Source organism: Amphiura filiformis, chromosome 19, assembly GCF_039555335.1.
Source record: "Amphiura filiformis chromosome 19, Afil_fr2py, whole genome shotgun sequence".
Lineage (NCBI taxonomy): Eukaryota > Metazoa > Echinodermata > Ophiuroidea > Amphilepidida > Amphiuridae > Amphiura > Amphiura filiformis.
The window spans coordinates 49,518,870-49,544,961 of NC_092646.1; the positions used below are offsets into that span (position 1 = coordinate 49,518,870).

Genomic DNA, 26,092 nt, shown 5'->3' on the forward strand with positions numbered 1-26,092 from the left:
GAAATATATACAATTTTCAAAATAAAATAGAAATACATCTTCCCATGAACCAATCACGAAGTGTGTTATATCATTGGAAAGAGTATATTCTGTAGATTTTGATTCCGTCCGACGACGTGACATTTTACAGACAGTTTGATTTTCATGTTGAATTTAGCGCTGGCAACCCGGTGAAAATCGCCAAAAACAGGCACTGTCCTCATTGAAGCTTGATGAAAATGCCCAAACGAAATCAAAATTGCCCACCGGTTCCCGGCATTGGATATCATCGAATTTAGGCTTATTTGAAAGAGGAAGTGTTATATTTTATGAAACCATCCGACGATTAAACATGTTAAATGAAAGTTTATTTTAAAAGCCACCAGCAGCAAAAGTTTTGTCAAAAACGAAAAATACGCAGACGGAATCCTGTGCTTAATGAACCAATTAGGCCTTTGTCGAGCAGATGCGCGCAAGTTTTGCATAAGTTCTTGGCGAAACAGTGACGTCAACGCATTCAGGCAGCGGTGTCACTCGTGTATCCACGCCAGCGCTTTGAGAAACGATCGCGCCTAATGAAATGAAATGCGTACTGACGTCACTGCCTCGCAAAGAATAAAAATAGTATAAATAAATGATCTCTCTGAGGGACCAGGGACTCAAACACACCCCTGCGCTCTCACAACACATCCATATACAGTACACCCAACATTTATGTTGGTGGCCTTCTTTCCAATTGTTCTTAATATTTTATTCCATTCTTTCCTTTCCGAATAGGCCAGCATGCTTATTATAAGCTTCTTAACCGGACGTAAGCATTTTGCTTGAGCCTGGGTCCCATCAGGACGTGAGTGTGTTTCCATGCGGACCAACCGTTTAAACAAGTTGTTTTAATCGTTCCACAAGAAACGGTCATCATTCAAAATTTGAGCAAGGTCTTTACGATCAGGCGCGTAGAATTTGTCTAATAGTTGTTTGGTTGTATCTAGCATCGGTCCCTTGGCGTTCATCCCGGGGGTGCTGTTCTTAAGTGTTTTGTTACAGATTTCGTCTGTGTTCTGTTTAGACAATGGTTCTGTAATTAGAAAAGAAAAACTATGTAAGGCGACAAAAAGAGAAACCCTGTTCTACGGGCGGACGGACCTTTCAACTAGGGTCGGTCGGTCGGCCTTTTTTCTTTTTTTTTTTTTCGAAATGACCCAAAAATCACAAAAATCTGTAAATAATTTTCAATTTCAGAGAATTAAAAAAAAAAAAATTGTTCCTGAAATTTCCCAAATTTGGGTCGGCATTAATTTGTACAGGAAAATTTTTTCCCAATTTGTTCAAAATCTGAGTCGGTCGGGCCCGTAGAACAGGGTTTTCTTTTTTTCGTCGCCTAATCGATACGAAATCACCTTCTAACTGCATAAGTCCCGTACTCCGTTTCCCGCCAACGTGATGTTGTGCATTGGTTCCGTTGCCCACCAACGTGCATAAGCTATGCACGGTTTACGTTGACCCCAACGTGCATAAACTTACACGTGTATATCTAAATTACAAGGATTTTAAAGGATTGTAATTAGGGACCAATCAATTATAGATTTAAAATTAATCTTATAGATTTGAATTTTAAATTTTAAAGACTTAATTTTAAATTTTAAAGATTTAATTTTAAATTATAAAGATTTAATTTTAAATCTGAAAGATTTAATCTTAAATCTGTAAGATTTAATTTTAAATCTGTAAGATTTAATTTTAAATCTGTAAGATTTAATTTCAAATCTAATACTTGATTGATTGAGCACGTCCATTGATAATAATACTTGTACAAAAATAAAGGTTACTCCAAACAGTTGTGGAACATTCATATCGTCGCGTATCAGCCATTTTTGACCAAATGAGATAACGTAAGGTTATTATCTATTTTAAACTGTTGCGATTTGGTAGTTCACAGCATCTTGCGAATGGTAGTGAGCTTTGGCAAAAACTGCATTGCTCATTTCATAGCGAGCGTGTAGAAGAATTCAAATATCACAGGTATACTTTTGTAGGTCTTGTGGTTCTTGAGTTATGTTGTAAAGAGGGCTGAAACAACAACACTTTTGGAAAACGTACATAACTCATTAACAATAATATATTAAGCAAGTTTGTAAAGCATATGATTTGTAGAATGAACTTTCACAAAACATCAAAGTGTTATTTTTCAATAATATATTGCTCTAGATAATGAAAATCGAGTTGCATAATCTATGTATTAAGCTCTACATTTTGTCAAACTTTCAAAACAGGCATGTCATTAATTAATTAGATATTATCACTAATTAGGCTTGGCGTATCTCACTCAGTGGGAACATTGTGTACAACACTTCCCTTGTTTTGGACAACATAGTGACACTATGTTGATCGCAAATATGTGACATACACCACTCCGGGAGACCACTATCGCGGCTGTGTGGCTAATAATATATGAATTCAACCATTATTCGACATACTGACGTATCACGTGTCGTATGTCAATTTTGAATGGAGAATAATTTTTCAAACAATTTGACATACCTACGTATAAGTTTAATGACTAATTACAATTAATTGGTGAATGACAACAATGTATTTTATACATTAAATCACAATAAATATAACTTAAATATTTATCTTTACATATCCATTCACGAAAAGGGGACACTTTAATCGAGGTAATGGTATGACAAAGTTGCAAACATTTCAAATGCGATTATCTCAAAATGGCCATTTTCGTCACTATGTCATCCGAGTGACGATATATTTTGATGATGAAATAAACGTTTTAGTCATGAAAATATATGAATGAACCCCGTTCATATATACCAGAACATTATGTGATTCTTATTTCATCAAAATAATAACAACAAATAGCAAATAACATCATTAAAGACGTAATTTGCCATCATTTTCCCTACATGCACCGCGAGCGCACATCCGGGCCACCGGGTATAAACGCGAGCTGTTATATAGACCTTTTCCCTTCTTTCCACCATGCACTATTCCAGGGGGTACACTCTTAAAACAAACTTATCAAAATGAATAGATTCCTCTTCAGAGGGGAACTTTTTCCCTTTAATTTTACAAGGTTCCTCTTCAAAAATTGTAAATTGGATTAGGGGTCGAAGGTCAAATAAAAGCTTAATACTTGTCAAAAATAAAACAAATAAGCATAAGAAGCATACTTCTATATTTCTGACAAGTAGTAATCTTTTATTTGACATTTGACCCCTTAATCAATTTACCATTTTTGAAGAGAACGCACAGTCGCACATGCTGGAGTGAATCATCGCACAGTGTTACACGAAATTTTTTCACTCTATGTCAGGCTGTGTTCATTCAATTGAAATTTCTACTGTAGGGCTTAGAATTAATCAGTTCCGTTATTGCTATGCGCCTCCGATTGGTTCAAGTAGCGCGTACGCGTATTGCGTCGACGCACACGGCTAAGAACCGATAAGATTGTAGGAACTTTCTCAAGTGTTAAGAATAGTGGGTAAGGATAACCGGAATAATGGCGCGAGTGTTAAGCGGGTTATTGGATATTTTTTATTATTATTTATATCAGGCTTTTGAGCCATACAATAAAACTGTATATTGTACAATATTTGCAAAATACCCGGATGCAATACAATATTTTTTTAATATTGTACGCGTATCTCGTACGCATCGCGCGTTACCATGGTGACAGTGCCAACACGGGTCATGATACAACAGCACAACAATACAGACACCGTAACGGCTCACAGGAGATTTCGTACTGTATAAACAAGTAAAATCACAAATTTAATTCGCGGCAATTCTGGATGATGATAACCTTAGGATATAATAATCCACATCTACATAATAAACCTATATATAATTATTCCAAAATTTTCTTTGGAGAGTAAAGGGCAGAAAACAATAAGGTCAAGAGGTAAGCTAACATTACAATACACATTGGTTAAACCCGGTGGTTAGGTAAGCTTAAAATTTCATTTTACCGCATAGCAAAAGCCTGATATAAATAATAATAATGATATTGAATGGCTTATTTTCGTGTTCTATCTCGTGCAATATATTCTTGTATCACACTCAAAGCCATTCAATATTATATAATTATTAATGAGCTTGAAATTGTTGTTTGGTCCTTCTATGTTGATTATTGCTTCTGGCAAACTATTCCATTCTTTTAAATTTCTCAAAATAATCATTTCATCTCAGAACAATAATACATTATACCTTACCTAAATCAAGAAATTGATAAATATTGGGCAGCATGGTCGTACACTCGCTGTGCCAGTCCTCCATTCTGATGAACATAACTTGGTCACGTGGGAAAGCTTTCAACCAATCAGGAACGAAGAGAGAATAATATCCTTTGAAAAGTCTCTGCAATTAATATAAGAGGACTGTCAATATTGATACTCGATCGTGTATATAGTTGAGAGTGATGTTCACACGCGACGGAATAAATGTGTGGATGATACGTGTGGTGGTTTTCGGATGAGCGGGATCCAATTGAGCCGCAGATCGCAATGTGCGTTCTCCCGTAATGCGCATCCATAATAGAAAGTGTCTACACGGTACTTGGATCCGCATCCGAGAAAAGATCGCGCAGTGAGCGCGTTTCTTGTAAGTGCGTTACAGCGAACTATAGGCCTACAGTATTATGTACATGTAGGGCGCTCATGACTCGATGACACGTGTACGTGTTCGTGTAGGGCGCTCATGTCGCGATACCATCTGCTCGCACAAGATGAGACGCATCCAAAGATCTTCAAAGCAAAATTCGCATTGATGCGGGCCCTGCTTCCCGTTTAGAGTCACCCGTTGTCATGCGATGAATGCGTGGGCGATACCGTGATATGCCTATGCATGGTGTAGTTGGTTCATGAGATGCGTGGGTGCATGTGTTGTTTTGTTGATGTTTATTGTATGGTCTGTCAGTTCAAAGTATACACGAGATTTGCCGAAAGAGAGCCGACTCAGAATTGCCCCCGTTCGTAACACTATGGTAAAGCCGCCATACTGGTTTGCCCCCCTTCGTAACGCTATGGTAGAGCAGCCATACTGGCTTACCCCGTTCGTAACGCTATGGTAAAGCCGCCATTCTGGTTTGCCCCGTTCGTAATGCTATGGTAGCGCCGCCATACTGGTTTGCCCCGTTCATAACGCTATGGTAAAGCCACCATACTGGTTTTCCCCTTCGTAACGCTATGGTAGAGCCGCCATACTGGTTTGGCCCGTTCGTAACGCTATGGTAGAGCCGCCATACTGGTTTGCCCCGTTCGTAACGCTATGGTAAAGCCGCCATACTTGTTTGCCCCGTTCAAAACGCTATGGTAAAGCCGCCACTCTGGTTTGCCCCGTTCGAAACGCTATGGTAGAGCCGTCATACTGGTTTGCCCCGTTCGTAACGCTATGGTAACTAGCCGCCATACTGGTTTGCCCCGTACGTAACGCCATGGTAAAGTCGCCATACTGGTTTGCCCCGTTCGTAACGCTATGGTAAAGCCGCCATACTGGTTTGCCCCGTACGTAACGCTATGGTAGAGCCGCCATACTGGTTTGCCCCGTTCGTAACCCTATGGTAAAGCCGCCATACTGGTTTGCCCTGTTCGTAACGGTATGGTAGAGCCGCCATACTGGTTGCCCCGTTCGTAACGCTTTGGTAAATCCGCCATACTGGTATGTCCCGTTCGTAACGCTATGGTGGAGCCGCCATACTGGTTTGCCCCGTTCGTAACACTGTGGTAGAGCCGCCATACTGGCTTACCCCGTTCGTAACGCTATGGTAAAGCCGCCATTCTGGTTTGCCCCGTTCGTAACGCTATGGTAAATCTACTGGTTTGCCCCGTTCGTAACACTATGGTAGAACCGCCATACTGGTTTCCCCGTACGTAACGCTATGGTAGAGCCGCCATACTGGTTTGCCCCGTACGTAACGCTATGATAGAGCCGTCATACTGGTTTGCCCTGTTCGTGACGCTATTGTAGAACCGCCATTCTGGTTTGCCCCGTTCGTAACACTGTTGTAGAACCGCCATACTGGTTTGCCCTGTTCGTAACACTGTGGTAGAACCGCCATACAGGTTTTCCCCGTACGTAACGCTATGGTAAAGCCGTCATACTGGTTTGGCTCGATCGTAACGCTATGGTAGAGCCGCCATACTGGTTTGCCACGTTCGTAACGATATGGTAAAGCTGCCATACTGGTTTGCCCCGTTCGTAACGCTATGGCAAAGCCGCCATGCTAGTTTGTCCCGTTCGTAACGCTATGATAGAGCCGCCATGCTGATTTGCCCCGTTCGTAACGCTATGGTAGAGCCGCCATACTGGATTGCCCCGTACGTAACGCTATGATAGAGCCGTCATACTGGTTTGCCCCGTTCGTAACGCTTTGGTAAATCCGCCATACTGGTATGTCCCGTTCGTAACGCTATGGTGGAGCCGCCATACTGGTTTGCCCCGTTCGTAACGCTGTGGTAGAGCCGCCATACTGGTTTGTCCCGTTCGTAACACTGTGGTAGAGCCGCTATACTGGTTTGCCCAGTTCGTAACGCTATGGTAGAACCGCCATACTGGTTTTGCCCGTTCTGCCATACTGGTTTACCCCGTTCGTAACGCTATGGTAGAGCCGCCATACTGGTTTGCCCCGTTCGTAACACTGTGGTAAATCCGCCATACTGGTATGTCCCGTTCGTAACGCTATGGTTGAGCCGCCATACTGGTTGGCCACGTTCGTAACGCTATGGTAGAGCCGCCATACTGGTTTGTCCCGTTCGTAACACTGTGGTAGAGCCGCTATACTGGTTTACCCCGTTCGTAACGTTATGGTAGAGCCGCCATACTGGTTTGCCCCGTTCGTAACGCTATGGTAGAGCCGCCATACTGGTTGGCCACGTTCGTAACGCTATGGTAGAGCCGCCATACTGGTTGGCCCCGTACGTAACGCTATGGTAGAGCCGCCATACTGGTTGGCCCCGTACGTAACGCTATGGTAGATCCGCCATACTGGTATGTCCCGTTCGTAACGCTATGGTAGAGCCGCCATACTGGTTGGCCCCGTTCGTAACGCTATGGTAGAACCGCCATACTGGTTGGCCCCGTACGTAACGCTATGGTAAAGCCGCCATACTGGTATGTCCCGTTCGTAACGCTATGGTAGAGCCGCCATACTGGTTGGCCCCGTTCGTAACGCTATGGTAGAGCCGCCATACTGGTTGGCCCCGTTCGTAACGCTATGGTAAAGCCGCCATACTGGTTGGCCCCGTTCGTAACACTATGGCAAAGCCGCCATGCTTGTTTGCCCCGTTCGTAACGCTATGCTAGAGCCGCCATACTGGTTGGCCACGTTCGTAACGCTATGGTAGAGCCGCCATACTGGTTTGTCCCGTCCCGTTCGTAACACTGTGGTAGAGCCGCTATACTGGTTTGCCCCGTTCGTAACGCTATGGTAAAGCCGCCATACTGGTTTTCCCCGTTCGTAACGCTATGGTAGAGCCGCCATACTGGTTGGCCACGTTCGTAACGCTATGGTAGAGCCGCCATACTGGTTGGCCCCGTACGTAACGCTATGGTAAATCCGCCATACTGGTATGTCCCGTTCGTAACGCTATGGTAGAGCCGCCATACTGGTTGGCCCCGTTCGTAACGCTATGGTAGAACCGCCATACTGGTTGGCCCCGTACGTAACGCTATGGTAAAGCCGCCATACTGGTATGTCCCGTTCGTAACGCTATGGTAGAGCCGCCATACTGGTTGGCCCCGTTCGTAACGCTATGGTAGAGCCGCTATACTGGTTGGCCCCGTTCGTAACGCTATGGTAAAGCCGCCATACTGGTTTGCCCCGTTCGTAACACTATGGCAAAGCCGCCATGCTTGTTTGCCCCGTTCGTAACGCTATGCTAGAGCCACCATACTGGTTTGCCACGTACGTAACGCTATGGTAGAGTCGCCATACTGGTTGGCCCCGTATGTAACGCTATGGTAAAGCCGCCATACTGATTTGTCCCGTTCGTAACGCTATGGTAAAGCCGCCATACTGATTTGCCCCGTTCGTAACGCTATGGTAGCGCCGCCATACTGGTTGGCCCCGTTCGTAACGCTATGGTAGAACCGCCATACTGGTTGGCCCCGTACGTAACGCTATGGTAAAGCCGCCATACTGGTATGTCCCGTTCGTAACGCTATGGTAGAGCCGCCATACTGGTTGGCCCCGTTCGTAACGCTATGGTAGAGCCGCCATACTGGTTGGCCCCGTTCGTAACGCTATGGTAAAGCCGCCATACTGGTATGTCCCGTTCGTAACGCTATGGTAGAACCGCCATACTGGTTTGCCCCGTACGTAACGCTATGGTAAATCCGTCATACTGGTATGTCCCGTACGTAACGCTATGGTAAAGCCGCCATACTGATTTGCCCCGTTCGTAACGCTATGGTAAATCCGCCATACTGATTTGCCCCGTTCGTAACGCTATGGTAAAGCCGCCATACTGATTTGCCCCGTTCGTAACGCTATGGTAAAGCCGCCATACTGATTTGCCCCGTTCGTAACGCTATGGTAAATCCGCCATACTGATTTGCCCCGTTCGTAACGCTATGGTAAAGCCGCCATACTGATTTGCCCCGTTCGTAACGCTATGGTAAAGCCGCCATACTGATTTGCCCCGTTCGTAACGCTATGGTAAAGCCGCCATACTGATTTGCCCCGTTCTTAACGTTATGGTAAAGCCGCCATACTGATTTGCCCCGTTCGTAACGCTATGGTAAAGCCGCCATACTGATTTGCCCCGTTCGTAACGCTATGGTAAAGCCGCCATACTGATTTGCCCCGTTCGTAACGCTATGGTAAAGCCGCCATACTGATTTGCCCCGTTCGTAACGCTATGGTAAAGCCGCCATACTGATTTGCCCCGTTCGTAACGCTATAATGGTAAAGCCGCCATACTGGTTTGCCCGGTACGTAACGCTATGGTAAAGCCGCCATACTGATTTGCCCCGTTCGTAACGCTATGGTAAAGCCGCCATACTGATTTGCCCCGTACGTAACGCTATGGTAAAGCCGCCATACTGATTTGCCCCGTTCGTAACGCTATGGTAAAGCCGCCATACTGGTTTGTCATTCATGTGGACCAAAATAGTGTACCTCCGGCATTTATCGGTAAACTTTAGCGACTACGCAAACATAGCAAAGTCCGTTCACTTTGAGCAGTACTCAACTACAGGACTCAACTATGAGGAATAATGCCATTACACTTGAAGAGAAAGCTTTGCTCTTAAGAAGCTCGTGCAGATGCTTTATGGGCTATAATTCCGGTTGCAATCCATACCCCTCGCCCCTATGGAAGATATGACTTTAATCTTCCGCACAGGGGTTGAACATTTTAAATGGAGTCACCCATTCAGGTAACCCTATTTCAAATTCACATTCCCTGTGTGAAAGATGAAGGTTATGGCATGTCTTCCATGGGGGCTGTATGGATTTCAACTAGAATATATCGCAGTGTTACCTTGATCGGGTTCATGTTCATTCCAGGCCTTTCTTTTGGTAGCTTATGGTGGAGGCTATTTTTGTATATTTCAGTGAAATATTTATACACACATTCCTTTCTCGTTGATGATGCCAAACAAGAGCTGAAGATCCTTGTAGCTTCAGTGACAGAATCGTGAAAAAATGCTGGTGTACAGCTACGATTTGCATAATTGTAATCGGAATATAATCTGAAATTTAAAAAGGACAAATCTATAGTTGACCTCACGTTTGACTTACTTCATCGAAGGTCGCACACCACTAAATAATCGCCCCATTGAAATACGTGTAAAAGCTCTCAAGACTATAAACCTGTTTTTGCCCATTTTTTAATACGCGGACCTATTTTCTCGATAATTATAAAAATGCGACTTGTTTAGTGATTCAAATTCATGCACAGGCTTTACACTTTCATTTAAGCTATAATTCGGTATTCTTTCTGATTATTAGTCCAAAGAGCAGCCCATAATACCTCAAAAACTTTCTGTATTTTACCGGAACTCAGTAAGGTTGCACAAATGGCGCATTGATTTAGTGGTGTGCTCCCAAAATGGTGAAATCTTTTACTGTTCGTATTAATTTACAGCAGGTCGTAGAGGAGCATGACCTATATCAGTGAAAATATTGAGACAAATAAAGCTGACACACAGTCATGAGGAATGGTGTGGGTTCTATAAACGAGATCCCAAGGCTTGATATAAGGGGTGTCATTTCCTCCTTTTATATCGGGAGGGGAAAACACCAAAAACTCCCCATCTTCAGCTCAAGAAAATGACCTAAATAAGCTTTGAGTTCTTCCCCAACCAGCATATCTGTGGAATTTTGACTAAGACTAAACATTGATAGAAATCGAAAAGTTAGTGCATCAACAAGGTCTCATCAGCTATAGCGGCCAGGTGTCATATTTTTATTAATTCAAATGTCAATGTGGCAGCTATAATTGTGGATATGGCATTCTTGCGCTATCTCGGGATGGGCAACTGAAATCTCGCGAGAATGATGTAGCTTGGGTCTAGACAATAGGCGGCCATTAGAGCCCATTTTGTTTCCTACATGTTATTCGTGTATCATTATACTTTAGTACACAAAAATTAAGGTTAAAAAATTTTAAATTATATTTTGAGCATACAATATATTCTGCACTAAATCGATCAAATGACGGTCGGTGGTTGTTCAGGTACTTTATATGCTTGAATTAAACCGTCTGACCAGCTAGAATCCTCCGCCGTCAGTGTGATTCCAGTCGATCCACATACCGTGTTGCGAAGGTGGATGAGATCATGGAAGTAAGAGACATGAGACTAAAGCCAGGGGGATGACACTCTATTCACGTGGTTTCTTTTCCAACGCTAAAAGATTACGAATTTTGGTGGTTTGTAAATGAAAAGTGTCCGCACTATCGATTGATTACGTAACTGTTATGAATAATTTATTAGTTTTTCAATGCAATCGCCTCGACCCATTAATACATATTATCTGTATTTATCAAAGTACTTGGAATAGCAATCTGGTGAGTTCACTGAACTACGCCCAAATACTGATGGAGTTTTAATGGCGCTAATCCTCTCCATACACAGATGAACAAATACAATAGGAGAAGGTCAACACATATGACCTCCTATATGACATGCTATATGAGATGTACAACAACCTGAATATCATAAAGATCAGTGTTCGTTTGTGCATATGAACTGCATATTTACAATACTAAATATTACTCGTTATATATTATGTCAAATATTGGTATTATGACAACACGGTATATACATTGTATATAAAACGACTAATAGATCCTACTATCATGGCGTCAGGTCATTGGTTCATCATATCCCGTATGTTTCTTAAAATTCATTCATATTTGAGACAAATTTCTGTGCCCATTTTATAGGCGTACAGGTGGATCCGGTTTTTTGTCATTTTCATTTCTTTTTGATGAAAGAATTAAGGTTTTCCACTGCACGGAGGCCACTATGTGATACTAATTTAATGCTATTTGTAAATGAATGCGGATTCCCGGTTGTTGTTTTTCCACAGTGTGACAACTGTCCACCCATCCAGACAACATCATCACATAATAAAACGTCTGTATTTTTACGATGAGTAAATATTAAACTGAACTTTGCCTTGGAACATTGTGTAAGACGGTGTAAGATTTTGTGGGCGCCCTCAACATTATTATCCTCTTTGTATCCGTAAATGACATGGCATAGACTGTGTGAATTCTATGAAGACTAGGGGCCTACTTATACATGGGGTCATATCCATGGACACAAGTAACGATAATTGACAACACGATACGCGACTGTATTTAGGGAGGCTAACCACTAATAATTAATAATGCCCGGTAGGGCCTACTCCTGGGCGACTCGTGTGGGCAAGGACGCTTAGGACGGTGACCAAATGAGTCTCAAATTTCACCGGGGAGGGGCACTCAAGCATGATAATGTAGGCCTATACGCATGTGTGGCCAACTTTTTTAAACACCCCCCTAAAACGAGTTTTACCCTACCAGCAAATTTAGGATCAATAGGCCTAAGCTTAATACACTAAAGGATGTTTTGGATGAGAAAACGGACATTTTGATGAGAAACGGCCAAAATGGTGAGAATTTAAATTTTCTCATTCTTTTGGATGAGAAACTTCCTGGTGTGTGTGTCAATCATTATTGTCTTATTAAAATCCGGGACTTTGGTTGACCTGTGCTAGACTCCAGCACATGTTAATGACGCAAAGACAGTTGTGGTAACACCATGGTCGCAGACCTGCAAAAAAGCTCAAAAACAGATAGTAATGAAACCAGTTTTTATTTTCCTTGCTCTAGCGAGTTCACAGAGAAGGTGTTTCTAGTACAATGCAGCGTCGGACTCTAGCTGAGAGCGTAGCCTGAGTCCAAACGGACTCCAAGAAGGGCTCTCCATACACAAATGAACAAACACAAAGGAAAGTAGTCTCCTCCGTGACCAGCTTGATTTCGATGGAGCGAAACCAAATTGGCTGCAGAGGAGACGGGTAATTTTGCCATGCAAATGAGGTGAGTGCCCTCTCAAGAATAACTACTCTCTGCTAAAGCTGTATTGACGAACACGCCTGATGCAGCTTAGGTCGAACAATAGCGTGACCTAGGTTCCCGACATTGCCCCTATGAACTCTCACCCTCCTGACCAACGCACTGAATGGTCTATTGTTCTATTGTGTCCGATTTGAGCGCTGACATATTGGAAAATGTTGCCAATCAATATTCATGAGAGTGTACATTCAACGTCCAATTTTCGAAATTGGGTGACTTGTGCTTGGCAGGTGTAAAATACATCTGACTGGGCGTTTTAAATACGTAACGCATAAAGGCATTGGCATCATCGAATGGCTGCCTATAGTGCTGTTAGTGTTAGGCCTGTGTGTGTGTGGGGGGGGGGTGTTGGCGGGGGTGGGGGCTGTGTTTAATTTCTATAATAATGATTATAAGGCCTACATTTATTTGTCATTCATTTCTTTTGCTTTCTCTGTACTTGCTAAAGTATCACTCCCTCTTCTTATCTCCCTTCCCTTCTCCCTCCCCTCTTACGTTTTGTCCCCTCTCATTCCTATCATTTTCCTTACCTTTTTATTTATTTACGTCTATTTATTTATTTCTCTTTATTTCTTCCTCTTTCTCTCTTCCTCCAGTCCCCTCTCATTCTTCATATCCCTCCTTCAACCTCATCCCTCCCAAGACCTCTCACAGAAGAGCTGCCCCCCGTCAGTACGCCACTGATTATGACATTCTCCTTCTTAAAATAAAATAAAATGAAATCTCAATTTGTAAAACAACTTTTATATAGGCCTATACCGGTATACTTATTATATGTTACATGTATACGTAGCTCCCGGGACGTAGCTATTTAATACCATTATAGACATGGCAGCCATGATGTGTAATCATTCAGCAGGCGCATTCAATTTATTTAAATGAAGCACCTAATGTCAGTGGGGTGACAACGAACTATGCATTAGCGGCTAATGTGTGCCTTTTGTGCTTACGGCTACTCAATCACACCCTTGGGTTTATGTATAACAATAGGTACTTTTCATTCCGTTAAGCGCTTTCACGCGACTTGCATTTGATCACTTATTGACAGTAGCCTCCTAGGTAAAGCGTTAATACACTGTCGGGTCAGCTTACCGATTTAATGGTGGAAGCCCTTTGTCCCAAACAAAAGGTACCTTTCGATGAATAGCTTGTCAGATTTCAAATCGGCACAAGGTTTCAATGCGTTACGTAATCTATTTCCTCTCCATCTTATAATAGCTCCATGCTCCTGACTATCTCCTCTAAGTATACGCCGTAGAAGTGACGTCATAATCGGATTAACTACTATAGCAATAGATGAAAACAATTTTTGAATATACCGCGCTGCACTGCAGCAGGTTGTCCTCATCACCTGTTTTCAATCATATAATAGATTGAATACAATACCGCTCTTTTCAAAGAGACTAATCTTACAGGTACAAGTGATTAGCATTTCTTTGACATCTATGTCTACCGCATGAACGTTGTAGTGCGGGCGATATAGCCAAAATTGTATTCATCTATTGCTATGGTAGTTAATCCGATTAACTACGTCACTTCTACGGCGTATTCGCCGTAGAAGTGACGTATATAATAAAAGGATTAACTACCATAGCAATAGATGAATACAATTTTTGAATATATCGCCCTGCACTACAGGCAGGTTGCACTCATCACCTGTGTATGTTTGCAATCATACATTGAATACAATACCGCCCTTTTCAAAATTACTAATCTTACAGGTGTGAGTGATCAGCATGATATGAATATTTTTATAGAATTATGATCCAGGTCTTTATCCCGGGTTTTTGACATCTATGGTTAATGCATAGGTACCGCGTGAACGCTGTAGTGCAGGGCGATATATTCACAAATTGTATTGATCTATTGCTATGGTAGTTAATCCTCTTATTACGTCACTTCTACGGCGAATAGACTCCTACCTAGTTATGGGATTTCTGAACACAGCGAGTATTTTCGTTTTTGGTAGAACGGTCCTTATGACATCTGCTAGAACATAACGAGGAGTGGTGAGGTTTTGACAAGCAGCAGTCAGTGTGGTTTTCCATTCGATATTGTCCCAGAAAATCGACGGTGAACCATCACCTACGTTGCAAATGGAGTAGAATAACCCGTTATCATTGTTATGAATTGCTTTAAGGGGGTACTACACCCCTGCCCAATTCTGTGCCTATTTTTGCATTTTTCTCAAAATTTACAGGGCATCAAGGACAAGTGAGATATGTATAATATAGGGGCAAGGACTACAACTATTGCACTGGAAATTTGATTTCAGCACAGACAACAGTTGTGGAGTTACAGTCAAAAATGAGGGAAACACAATATTTGATCAATAAATCAATAACTACTTGCTTTGAGTTGCTGAATTTTCAGTACAGTAGTTGTAGTCCTTGCCCCCATAATATACATATCTTACTTCTCACCAATGTGTTATAAGTTTTGAGAAAAATGCAAAAATAGGCACAAAATTGGCCAGGGGTGTGATACTCCCTTAAAGTACCGTATGTAAAAAAAGATAAAATCTCATTTATAAATTGTGTGTCAATTTGGCTCATTATGATAATTTATAGTCACTATGCATATGGCGGAAACAGTTAAATGAATGCTACATTTTGATGCAAACCCCATCAAAATCGGACATCTGGTTACCAAGTTATGAGCAATTTATCAATGGCTGAAAAACAATATAAAACAAAAGAATTTGAACACTGTTTTTGCCATATCTCAAAAACAATATTAGCGACATCCGTCTCATTCCTCCATATTATGCCTAGAAGACAATGGAAGATGAAACTTTGAAGTTTTGGGGATTAAAAAAATTATTATCCTGTTTTGTCAAATGAAATATAGCTAAATCCTAATCCTTTAGTTAGTCCTAACTGGCAATAAAAGTCACATTTTAATATTTGGTCAATTTTTGGAAATAAAGGCCAAAAATATGCGTTTTTAGGGTGTTTTTCGTATACTGTGACAATCAAGCCCAAAGACTTGTGCTAAGACTAATTTCAGTTTATGTATTCTAAATTTTGGAAAACAGATGTTTCATTCTTATAACCAACCATTTAATTAAAGTGAAAATTAGAGCAAATTTTCAGCAAATACTCAAGATTTTGAATCCTTAGACTTGTTCCAAGTCTGTGATTTTTGTGACTCTATTGTCAGAAAACATGCCGAAATGCATGTTTTTGGCTCTTTTTTTCAAGAAATTGGTAAAATAGTGAACTTTTTCTTTTATCTCCAGTTAGGACTAAATGAATGATTAGGAATGAGCTATGTTTCATTTGGCAAAACAGGATAATATTTTTTTTTTATTCTAAGAAAAATAGTTCTGTATTTTTCTGGAATAGGAAGTAGGTGTGAGAAGTTTTACCGTGTAATTTATATGTTCATATCAAATAATTGTTAAAATCTACACATTTCATATGAGTACTCGGGTATTTTGCTTCTTTTTTTCTTTTTAATACATGGCTCTATAAACCCTCGATTTAAATATTCCAATATTCCGATAGTTTTTTTATAAACATAAACATACCTGTAATAAGTTTCTTGGTTTTGTTAGAGTCATTCGTCTCGTTTATTGTTTTAGCAAGTAAATAAGTTGTGGCTCTGAAAAGAGCCGTTCACTTAAGACCGCCCCTTGTCAACAGAAAAGAGCCGTTAAAAAGATCCGTTAAAATAAACATACCTGCTATAAGCTTCTTAGCTTTGTTAGAGTCCCTGGCTTCGCTTATTGCTTTTCCGAGATTGTTATATTGGTTTGCGTACCACGACAACGGATACGACTTATCTAAACCTCTATCTCGACCTGGCAAGATAAGATAAGATATGATAAGTTGAGATGAGATGAGATAAGATGAGAAGAGATAAGTTGAGATGAGATGAGATAAGATGAGATGAGATAAAAAGTATACCGTCACTTCCAAAGTTGAGTGCCCCCCCCGGGGTAGGCTATATACAAGACACTGTCTTACCTACTCGGAGTCGAGTCCACCATCTTGGTTCCTTATCAGAAACAACTATATCTGGGTGGGCAACGATTTTATCCCATACATCCGTCGTTCCGCATTTACCTACACCAGTCAACATGAAGCTTGGTAAACATGTTAATTTGCTCTTTACTTTCCAGCAAGGACTTCTAAAACCATCTAAAAATTTCGTTGGCATGTGGTCAAATACCTGTTGGAAATTATAAACCTAAAATTAGTTTGTCATGAAATGGGCTATTCTAGTTGAAATCCATAAAACCCCGTATGGAAGGGGGAAGACATGGTGAATTTCAAATGGGGTGACCTGCATGGGTGCCTCACTCCAATTGAAATTTACCCAGAGATCTTATACTTAGAGAATAAACGATAGGAATTTTTATTTTGCCTATCCTCTACCGTGTGATAGACGACAGGCAGGTCCAATATTTTGAGTAGTGGATGCCGGCGCAGCCAGTATCCACTACGATAAAATATTGGACCTGCCTGTCGTCTATCATAGGTAAGGATAGGCAAAATAAAAATTCCTATCGTTTATTCTCATTCTTAGTCAGTTAAATATTATTTTAATAACTGTAAACAATTTTTTTAAGCAAAATTTTAAGCAAAAACTAAGTTACCGTCATAAAAACTCCCCTCATTATAAAATGAACGAAACTTGTTTACAACTCCACGTATTCTGTTGCGCGTACTGCTAGCGCGTTCGCGTATTCCGCACTAGTCTACGCATCCAGCGCGATACATATGCGCACCTCTACACGCGTGTTACGCATTATCAAGACGCATGATGACGTGGGGTCGTCTACGGCCTGATAGACGGCACCCGAAATCATGCGATTGTCCAATCAGAAATGTGTCTACGAACTAGACCACTCCCACTGACTAAGAATATGAGATGAGACACCCTGTACAAACTGCCTATACCATGCTATACCGCATTCTTAGTCAGTGGGAGTGGTCTAGTTCGTAGACACATTTCTGATTGGACATTCTTAGTCAGTGGGAGTGGTCTAGTTCGTAGACACATTTTTGATTGGACAATCGCAAGATTTCGGGTGCCGTTTATCAGGCCGTAGACGACCCCACGTCATCATGCGTCTTGATAATGCCTTACACGCTTGTAGAGGTGCGCGTATGTATTGCGCTGTAATGCGTAGACTAGTGCGGAATACGCGACGCGCTAGCAGTACGCGCAACAGAATACGTGAAGTTGTAAACAAGTTTCGTTCATTTTATAATGAGGGAGTTTTTATGACGGTAACTTAGTTTTGCTTTAAAAAATTGTTTACAGTTATTAAAATAATATTTAACTGACTAAGAATGAGAATAAACGATAGGAATTTTTATTTTGCCTATCCTCTACCTATGATAGACGACAGGCAGGTCCAATATTTTTATCGTAGTGGATACCGGCTGCGCCGGCATCCACTACTCAAAATATTGACCTGCCTGTCGTCTATCACACGGTAGAGGATAGGCAAAATAAAAATTCCTATCGTTTATTCTCTAAATCGCATGATTTCGGGTGCCGTCTATCAGGCCGTAGACGACCCCACGTCATCATGCGTCTTGATAATGCGTAACACGCGTGTAGAGGTGCGCATATGTATCGCGCTGGATGCGTAGACTAGTGCGGAATACGCGAACGCGCTAGCAGTACGCGCAACAGAATACGTGGAGTTGTAAACAAGTTTCGTTCATTTTATAATGAGGGGAGTTTTTATGACGGTAACTTAGTTTTTGCTTAAAAAAAAAAATTGTTTACAGTTATTAAAATAATATTTAACTGACTAAGAATGAGAATAAACGATAGGAATTTTTATTTTGCCTATCCTCTACCTATGATAGACGACAGGCAGGTCCAATATTTTTATCGTAGTGGATACCGGCTGCGCCGGCATCCACTACTCAAAATATTCCTAAACTTCATCAAATTGAGCAAACACTCAATTGCTGGAGGAGTAGATATTTATCTCTCTTGGGCAAAGTTACAGTTGTAAAATCCCTGTTGTTACCCCAGCTCTTGTATCTCTTTTCTGTTCTTTGTATAAACATTCCAAAAAGTTTTTTCAAGAAACTGAATAGTATGTTTTATAAATTCATTTGGAATGGAGGGAATGACAGAGTTAAGAGGGATGTCATGTGTAATGATTATGATAATGGTGGTCTTCGGATGATTGACCTTCTTGTGTTCTCACAGGCTCAAAAATTTGTGTGGGTTAAGCAGCTGCTTGATCCTAATTATTCTAGTTTTTGGAAATCCCTTGAACTTTCTGTGTTATCTTCTTTTTATCCAGATTATACTGTCTTGTTGAAGACAGATGCTCCAGATTGTGTTTTAAATACCCTGTCAAATTGTCAGCTAATTGAGACTATCAAATTATGGTATTTATACAAATGCAAGATGAAGGAAAAATTAAACTGGTCCGATTTCCATCTCCAGGACCCAATTTGGTGGAACAAAGATGTTCGGTTAAAAACAAAAAGTTTTTCTTTTACCCTACTTGGGATGAAAAAGGATCCATTGCATTTCAGATCTTTATATGGGTCACAATTTAGTTAAAACCTTTGAAGATTTGGTTTTAGAATTTGATATTTCCATTAAAGACAGGAGAAAATACAATTATTTAATGAATGGGATTTATTTGGATTGGTTCCAGAACCCTAAGAACATTCAAGAAAACATTTTTGATACTATTTCTGCTTCGCTTTTAGATGCAGAGAAGGTTTCAAAACATGCCTACTCAACTCTTAGGAACCAAGCCACTGTTGAAGCTGAAAACAAATGGGTTGATTGTCTCGATGTGTTTGATGAAATTGAATGGAACTGTGTGCATAGTAGCAATTTTAAATGTACTATTGAAACCCAGTTACGCTCTTTTTATTTTAAAGTTTTTCATAGGGCAATTTGTACAAATAATTTTCTTCACAAAATTGGTAGGGTGGATTCACCCAATTGTTACTTTTGTAATGAATTGCCCGAAACAATTTTGCATTTATTTTGTGAATGCAAGAATGTGTCTCCCATGTGGGATGAACTATGTTTTATATTAACAGTGTCACTGGGGATTCTTTTACATTTTCCAAATTTGATAAAATGTTTGGTATCAGGGATACCTCAGAACATGACCTTTGTATTAATTTCCTTTTTCTGTGCCTTAAATTTTACATTCATAAGTGCAGATTTAAACAGACTAACCTTAGTTTCAATGCCTTTCTGAATATGGTCAAATTGAAGCAGAAAATTGAGTATAAAATTGCTGAAAGTAAAGGTAAACTGCGGCTCCATTTCAAAAAATGGACCATTGATCTTGAAGCATCTTAAATTGTTGTCCTTTTCTTCAATTATTTTCAAACTGATTATGGCAGGATCAAGATGGGTGTAACCAAGTAATGTGTGCACTTGTTTGACACAAGACTGGTGCTTGTGTTTTGTTTGTAAGAGTGAACGTTCTCTTTGTCCATCGTCTTTGTCTCTTTTGTGATTGTCCTTTGTACCTGTTCTTAAAAAATTTTGACTATAATATTATATTTTAATTCATGATCGTTGGGAACTGGTGGCCCATTTTGTATGTTTTTTCTCCCTCCACCAGTTCCAAGAACAGGGAATAAAAAACTTCAAAAAAAAAAAAAAAAAAAAAAAAAAAAAAAAATTCCTATCGTTTATTCTCTAAGTTGAAGACAGGCAAGTCGCAAGCGTCGTCGTCGGCCAAGTCTTACTACGATCGTGTAATGAGAAGATACCATAGAGTCCTACATAGAGGTCTGAGGAAGAGACGGTCCGAATTCTAATTTATTAATTTATTAATTTATTAATTTATTAATTTATTAATTTATTAATTTATTAATTTATTAATTTATTAATTTATTAATTTATTAATTTATTAATTTATTAATTTATCAGTGAATCACATTTTTGTACCGCTCACAAAACAAAGAGTATAAGTCCGCCCACCGCTGTCAATCATAGTCCTCTGCGAATAAAACAAGCTCTGGCAATGACGTAATCTTAATTATAAATGCGGAAATCACAATTGTACATGTACTGTCGGCTGTACTCCGTCTTCCAACAAGTGCCGGAGTGTCGCGGTCCTGATTTACCCCTGTGTGGAGATTAAGGCCACAGGGGGTGTATGCTGGAACTGGAACAGCTCAATTTAATCTTCCCGAAAGATTCCTATTTTGGTCTGTCATGTTCTTGAAAATGATAATTTGCGTGTAGGTCTAGATCCACTAAGCCAAAAAAGAAACACATGTCAGTAACCGTGCAGTTGTCCAACTGACACAACAGCAAAATGCACTGACATGATAGAACAGCATCCAGGACCATATTCACAACCCAATAATTGGCACCCAGCAAAAGCAATCTGTGAGTAAGTGGAATAATGTGGAATAAGACCCGTTTCTTGAAGAACACGAAGAAAGTGCGTGAAAAGCAGAAAGCAGCTCGTTCCACAATATTCCACTTACTTTTTTGAAATTATCGTCTGTGTAAGGATCTTGTATGCATTCTTACAGATTTCTTTTGCCGAATTTAGCCAAATTCCAAGTTATGAGATATTTTCTCAAAATATCAAGATCTATAATATTATCTAGATCCGCTGAACCAATACTAGGCTTGTTTGTACTCATTTCAATGCATTTTTCACTCTGATTCCAAATATGGTCATGTTTTTTAATTGAAACTTGTCGTCTGCAGTCGACACTAGCAGCGTAGAGAGAATTTTAAGTATAGGCCTAGCCTATGACTCGAAATGACGTGAACGACTCGACTGATTTTTATTGCCTCGACCTCAATAAATTCGTACAGCGGCTCGAGTGACTTGACTCGAGCTAAAAAATATGGCCAAATGTCTCTACTCGACCTAAAATGAATCGACTCGTTAGAATATACCAGTGGGCACACATCAGAAAAATGACGTCAATACAACGTCGGAACGTTGTATAATGGTTATCATTGGTTGTAGGATGGTTGTATATGCAAGTTTTTTTTTGACGTAAATTGGTTGGTTTAACGTTGTTATAACAACCGTACGTTCTAGTACAACGTTAAACCAACCAAAATTTGCCCCGGTCGTAAAAGTATGTTATTACAACGTTGAACCAACCAATTGACGTCAAAAAAACTTGCATGCAACCATCCTACAACCATTATACAACGTTCCGACGATGTATTGACGTCATTTTTCCTGATGTGCCCAAGGCCACGCATGGTACACTGCGAAGTTCTTGTATATACTTACTTCAGGGGCTACTCTGTAAAGTTCGTCAGGAATATTATCCCTTGCAATCTTATCCATTTCGATTCTTCCTGGACAGTGTTCTTGGTTTGTTGTAGCATTTTCTTTTTTTTAAATAATTTCCCCGCCAAATTCGTCTGTTTATGTCGACGGGTGACACACTGCGTTCATATACCTTGCTAAAATATACAAGGCTAACAACTATTGAAGATATGCCCAATACGAGTACTACTTGAAACTTGTCCTGGAATGAAAAAAGAATATTTTAATATTGTTCCAGCGTCTCCAGCTGGGAAAAATTTCAAGAAAGAAAAACATAGGCATAACCACTACACTCTAATTTCACACTATTCAATTTTTTGAATAGAATCCCTATTTATTTATTTTTGATCCCGGAACTATTCGTTTTGATGAGATATACTATTAATTTTTTATTAGGTATATTATCACTTTGAACCGACAATCTTATCAAAATGCCAGTTTCCGTTTTATTTTAACAAGTAACTTTTCAAATTGACTAGGTGTCCAACTCATTATTTGATAAGATTACCTATTTCATTTTGAAATGATTTTAAATAAGAACCCATTCAAATTTTAACAAAACATATTCATTTTTTTAAATGACAAAATAATCTTATCAAATTTGATAAGTTCCTTGTCATTTTGATGAGAATATCCGATTAATTTTAAAGAGAAATCTGTTCATTTTGAAGAGAAATCTATTATATCCCCATCTGAATAGTTTCCCTTATCAATTTTGAAAAGTTTCTATTCAAAGATGATAAGATCGTTTTAAGAGTATACGTGACACGCCTATTGCCTAATTTTCTCTTGACATAATAAGACTCGTCAACTTTCATTATCTCAATAAGTTACAACCGTACGATGTTCTGATTTTTTGCTTATGAAGGGAGGGGTTGAAATCAATATCATTATGAAATAATGTGAGTTATTCAAGTCGACACGACACGACACGTCGACACGAAAATAAGTAAGTCAATATCAGTCATATATTTTTGCTTATGAAGGGAGAGGTTGAAATCAATATCATTATGAAATAATGTGAGTTATTCAAGTCGACACGACACGACACGTCGACACGAAAATAAGTAAGTCAATATCAGTTATATATTTTTGCTTATGAAGGGAGGGGTTGAAATCAATATCATTATGAAATATAATTTTGAGTTATTAAGGTCGACACGTCGACACGAAAATAAGTAAGTCAATATCAGTCGCGTAGCCAGCACTTTTCAGAGGGTGGTTAAAGGAGGGTGTGAGATTGCAGAGGAGGAAGGCAACTTTCAAGGGGCAAACTTTGACGAAAATGGTCAAAAATGGGCTAAAAAATCCAAAAAATCTATCAGGGCGGCCAGCATCCCACAGGGGGAGAGGAGGGGGCAAGACTCCCCCTGGCTACGCCACTGGTCAATATCCGTGGAATCAAATTGAAATGTTATGAGACGGCCTACGCTGTGTAGGCTATCCCTAATTCGAGTCATCATACGTTCCATTGCGATTAAGATTATTACGAACCCATGAAGTTTAAGATTTAACAAGAAATGTCTTTAAAAAGACAATGCCTCAAGAGATTCCAGCGGGCACCATTTGTTATTAGCTTATAAGAGATACTTGAAATGCTAGCTTTAAGCCTAGTACAAGGAACTTAAACGATGTCCTCATTCACAAACTGATAGGCCTACTATCTGTCCATCGTATAAGACTATTACCGTACGGCAGCGTATTGAAGGAATATTATATACACAGTCAAGAATAAGCTCCGTCACCCGCTGTTTCGGATCCCTCACAGTCTCCCAAAACATCAAAAGCGTTGCACATATATACTTACTTAAAGACTGTCCTTTTTCACAAATGTGTAATTTACAATCATTTCTGACGGCTAAGTGAGAAGGATTTGATTATAGGCCCTACACTAAACCAGGGCCGTGACACTCATTCAATCCCTGTATAAAAGTGAAGTCACTTTTCGGCAGTTTAATTGACACGTCGTAAGTTTGAGTGACAGTTGCTAGGCATTTTCAATACACTTAGCCTAACATTTACGTATGTGTGCACGACGAACGTTGTGCGTACTACTTCAATAGTGAAACAGAGTTATTCCCATATTTGATTGACATCAAATTTCTCCAAGATGGCGGATGTCGAGTGCTATTTTACGTACCCTTTTCAGCAAAAATACAGCTGATTTAGCCAAAGTGAACATGGGGTCATCGGTTATAATATTTTCCTAGCATATTGAGCTAACACCACAGCTACTTGGTTTGCCAGAATAAGTAATATATTATAGAAAATCAGTAAGCTTAACTATTTAGGTGCCGTTCACAAAAAAAATCGACATTTGTGTAAGGCGGGGGTGCAGACCCTCTAAAATCCTTCACAGATACCTTATTTCAGATTAACTTCTTAAAACAATAAAAACTTTACATATTCAAAGCTTTATATTCTTTTCAAAGTCCAGAATCAAGTCAAACATTTTTTATAATCACTCTTCAAGGCAAACATTTTACTACAACCCCGTATAAAGAATTGATGACCGTCCTTGTCATACGGCTATTCTAATGCATAATTCATTAGACTGAAATGCAGGCACATGTAGCATTTTGTACTGTAAAAACTTCGTGGCAACATGGAAATCGTAGCCCAAACCTGAGCGTTATTAATATTAGAGTACTTGACAGAATGATTTGTCATGGCAATTTGGCTAAATTCCACCCAATAGTCGTGTTTCAGGTTCCAATTCCAATACATACTGCTTTCGGCAGAAAAAAACATAATAATAATATAATTCCACTTACTTTTAGACGACTTGTTGACACCATTATATTACCATTACACTACCCTATGCTGGTGGTACGGTGACACCGCACACGTAGGCCTACCTGTAAGGATGTATAAATCTGCGTCGAATAGCCCTACACTCTCGAAAAAAAAGGTGCTACTTAGAACTTTTTTTGTCCTGTATGTAGAACCCTAAGCAGTAATAAGGTTCTAAAAAGAACCTTAAAAAGTTCTATAAAGAACCTTAAAGATTTAAATAGGCCTGGGGACATTCTAATTCATTCATTCATCACAAAGTTAAGAAGAGTAAAATGTCGTGTTAACCCTTTATGGTACTAAAAAAATGGGGTTCTTTGTAGAACCAAAAAAAAGGTTCTGTAGCAAAGAAAAGGGTTCTGAGAAAGTCCCTGAATGAATGAATTAGAATGTCCCCAGGAATCTTTAAGGTTCTTTATAGAACTCTTTAAGGTTCTTTTTAGAACCTTATTACTGCTTAGGGTTCTACATACAGGACAAAAAAAGGTTCTAAGTAGCACCTTTTTTTCTGAGAGTGTATATTATAGACTGGTTCAGTGGTTCTATTTTGGAAAAATCGCGTTCCAATCGGAAGTGGGCAACCACGCTGTCAGAAAATAGGTTAAACTGAAACTTTAACCAACTTGGTTAAAATTTTAACCTACTATGTATTAACAGGTGAACCAGCCCAACAGTTGGTTATATTCAGTGTTAACCAACCTTTTTATAGTACATATCATATTATTATCTGTTTTGTCAAAGTAGGGCTTACTTGGATATAGACTTCTCCGTAGTCCACTTGCCCATTGTGCATACTCTTAAAACTGATTTAATTACAGTGTGCACAATTGATAGATTTTCACGTCTGATCTGATCTTTTTAGTCACCGTACTCCCTCTGTTTGTTGGCTTCCCAAGTGGACTACTAATTAGTCCTACTTTGTATTGCGGTGGCATGTTTAACATGGTTGTCTATGGATGAGATTGTCGGATTTCAAACGATAAGTATTCGTTTGTGCATATGGACTGCACATTTACGATGCTAAATATTACTCATCATATATTATGAATTAATATTATAACGACTAATAGATCCTGCTATCATGGCGTCAGGTCAATGGTCATAATATCCCGTAGGGCTATTTTTCTTAAAATTCATCATTCATATTTGAGAAAAATTTCTGTGCCCATTTTATACCCGAGGGGGCACTCAACTTAAATTTTGGTAGGGGTGTGCGGCGCAGAGCGCCGAACTTTGGGAACTAAGAACTGATTTTCGGGCAAATTAGGGGTTTGAAGAACTGAAATTAGGGCTAAATTATAAGCTGTTGAGCTAAACATTTCTAAATTATTTCCAAATTTGAGCCTAAAGAGATACAATTGGCAGAGTTTGAGGCTCATAGGCCTAGAACTGGAGCAGATCCAAATGTGGGGCTTTAGGAACTGCCGGAGAGCTTGAAAAATGGACCCTTGACCGCCGCACATACCCGTACTAC

At 39.9% G+C, this 26,092-nt stretch overlaps 1 protein-coding gene across 1 annotated transcript; it reads right to left on the bottom strand.

Moving 5' to 3' along the window:
* Positions 1-553: 553 nt before the first annotated feature.
* LOC140141427 (carbohydrate sulfotransferase 15-like) lies at positions 554-24,696 on the bottom strand. The gene is made up of 8 exons (XM_072163277.1): positions 24,600-24,696; positions 21,787-22,027; positions 16,532-16,736; positions 16,246-16,365; positions 14,483-14,645; positions 9,474-9,684; positions 4,206-4,350; positions 554-1,054 (listed from the first exon to the last, which is right to left on the bottom strand). The coding sequence occupies exons 2-8, from the start codon at positions 21,841-21,843 to the stop codon at positions 870-872; spliced, it is 1,086 nt and encodes a 361-aa protein (XP_072019378.1). The 5' UTR covers positions 21,844-22,027; positions 24,600-24,696; the 3' UTR covers positions 554-869.
* Between the last annotated feature and the right edge of the window lie 1,396 nt (positions 24,697-26,092).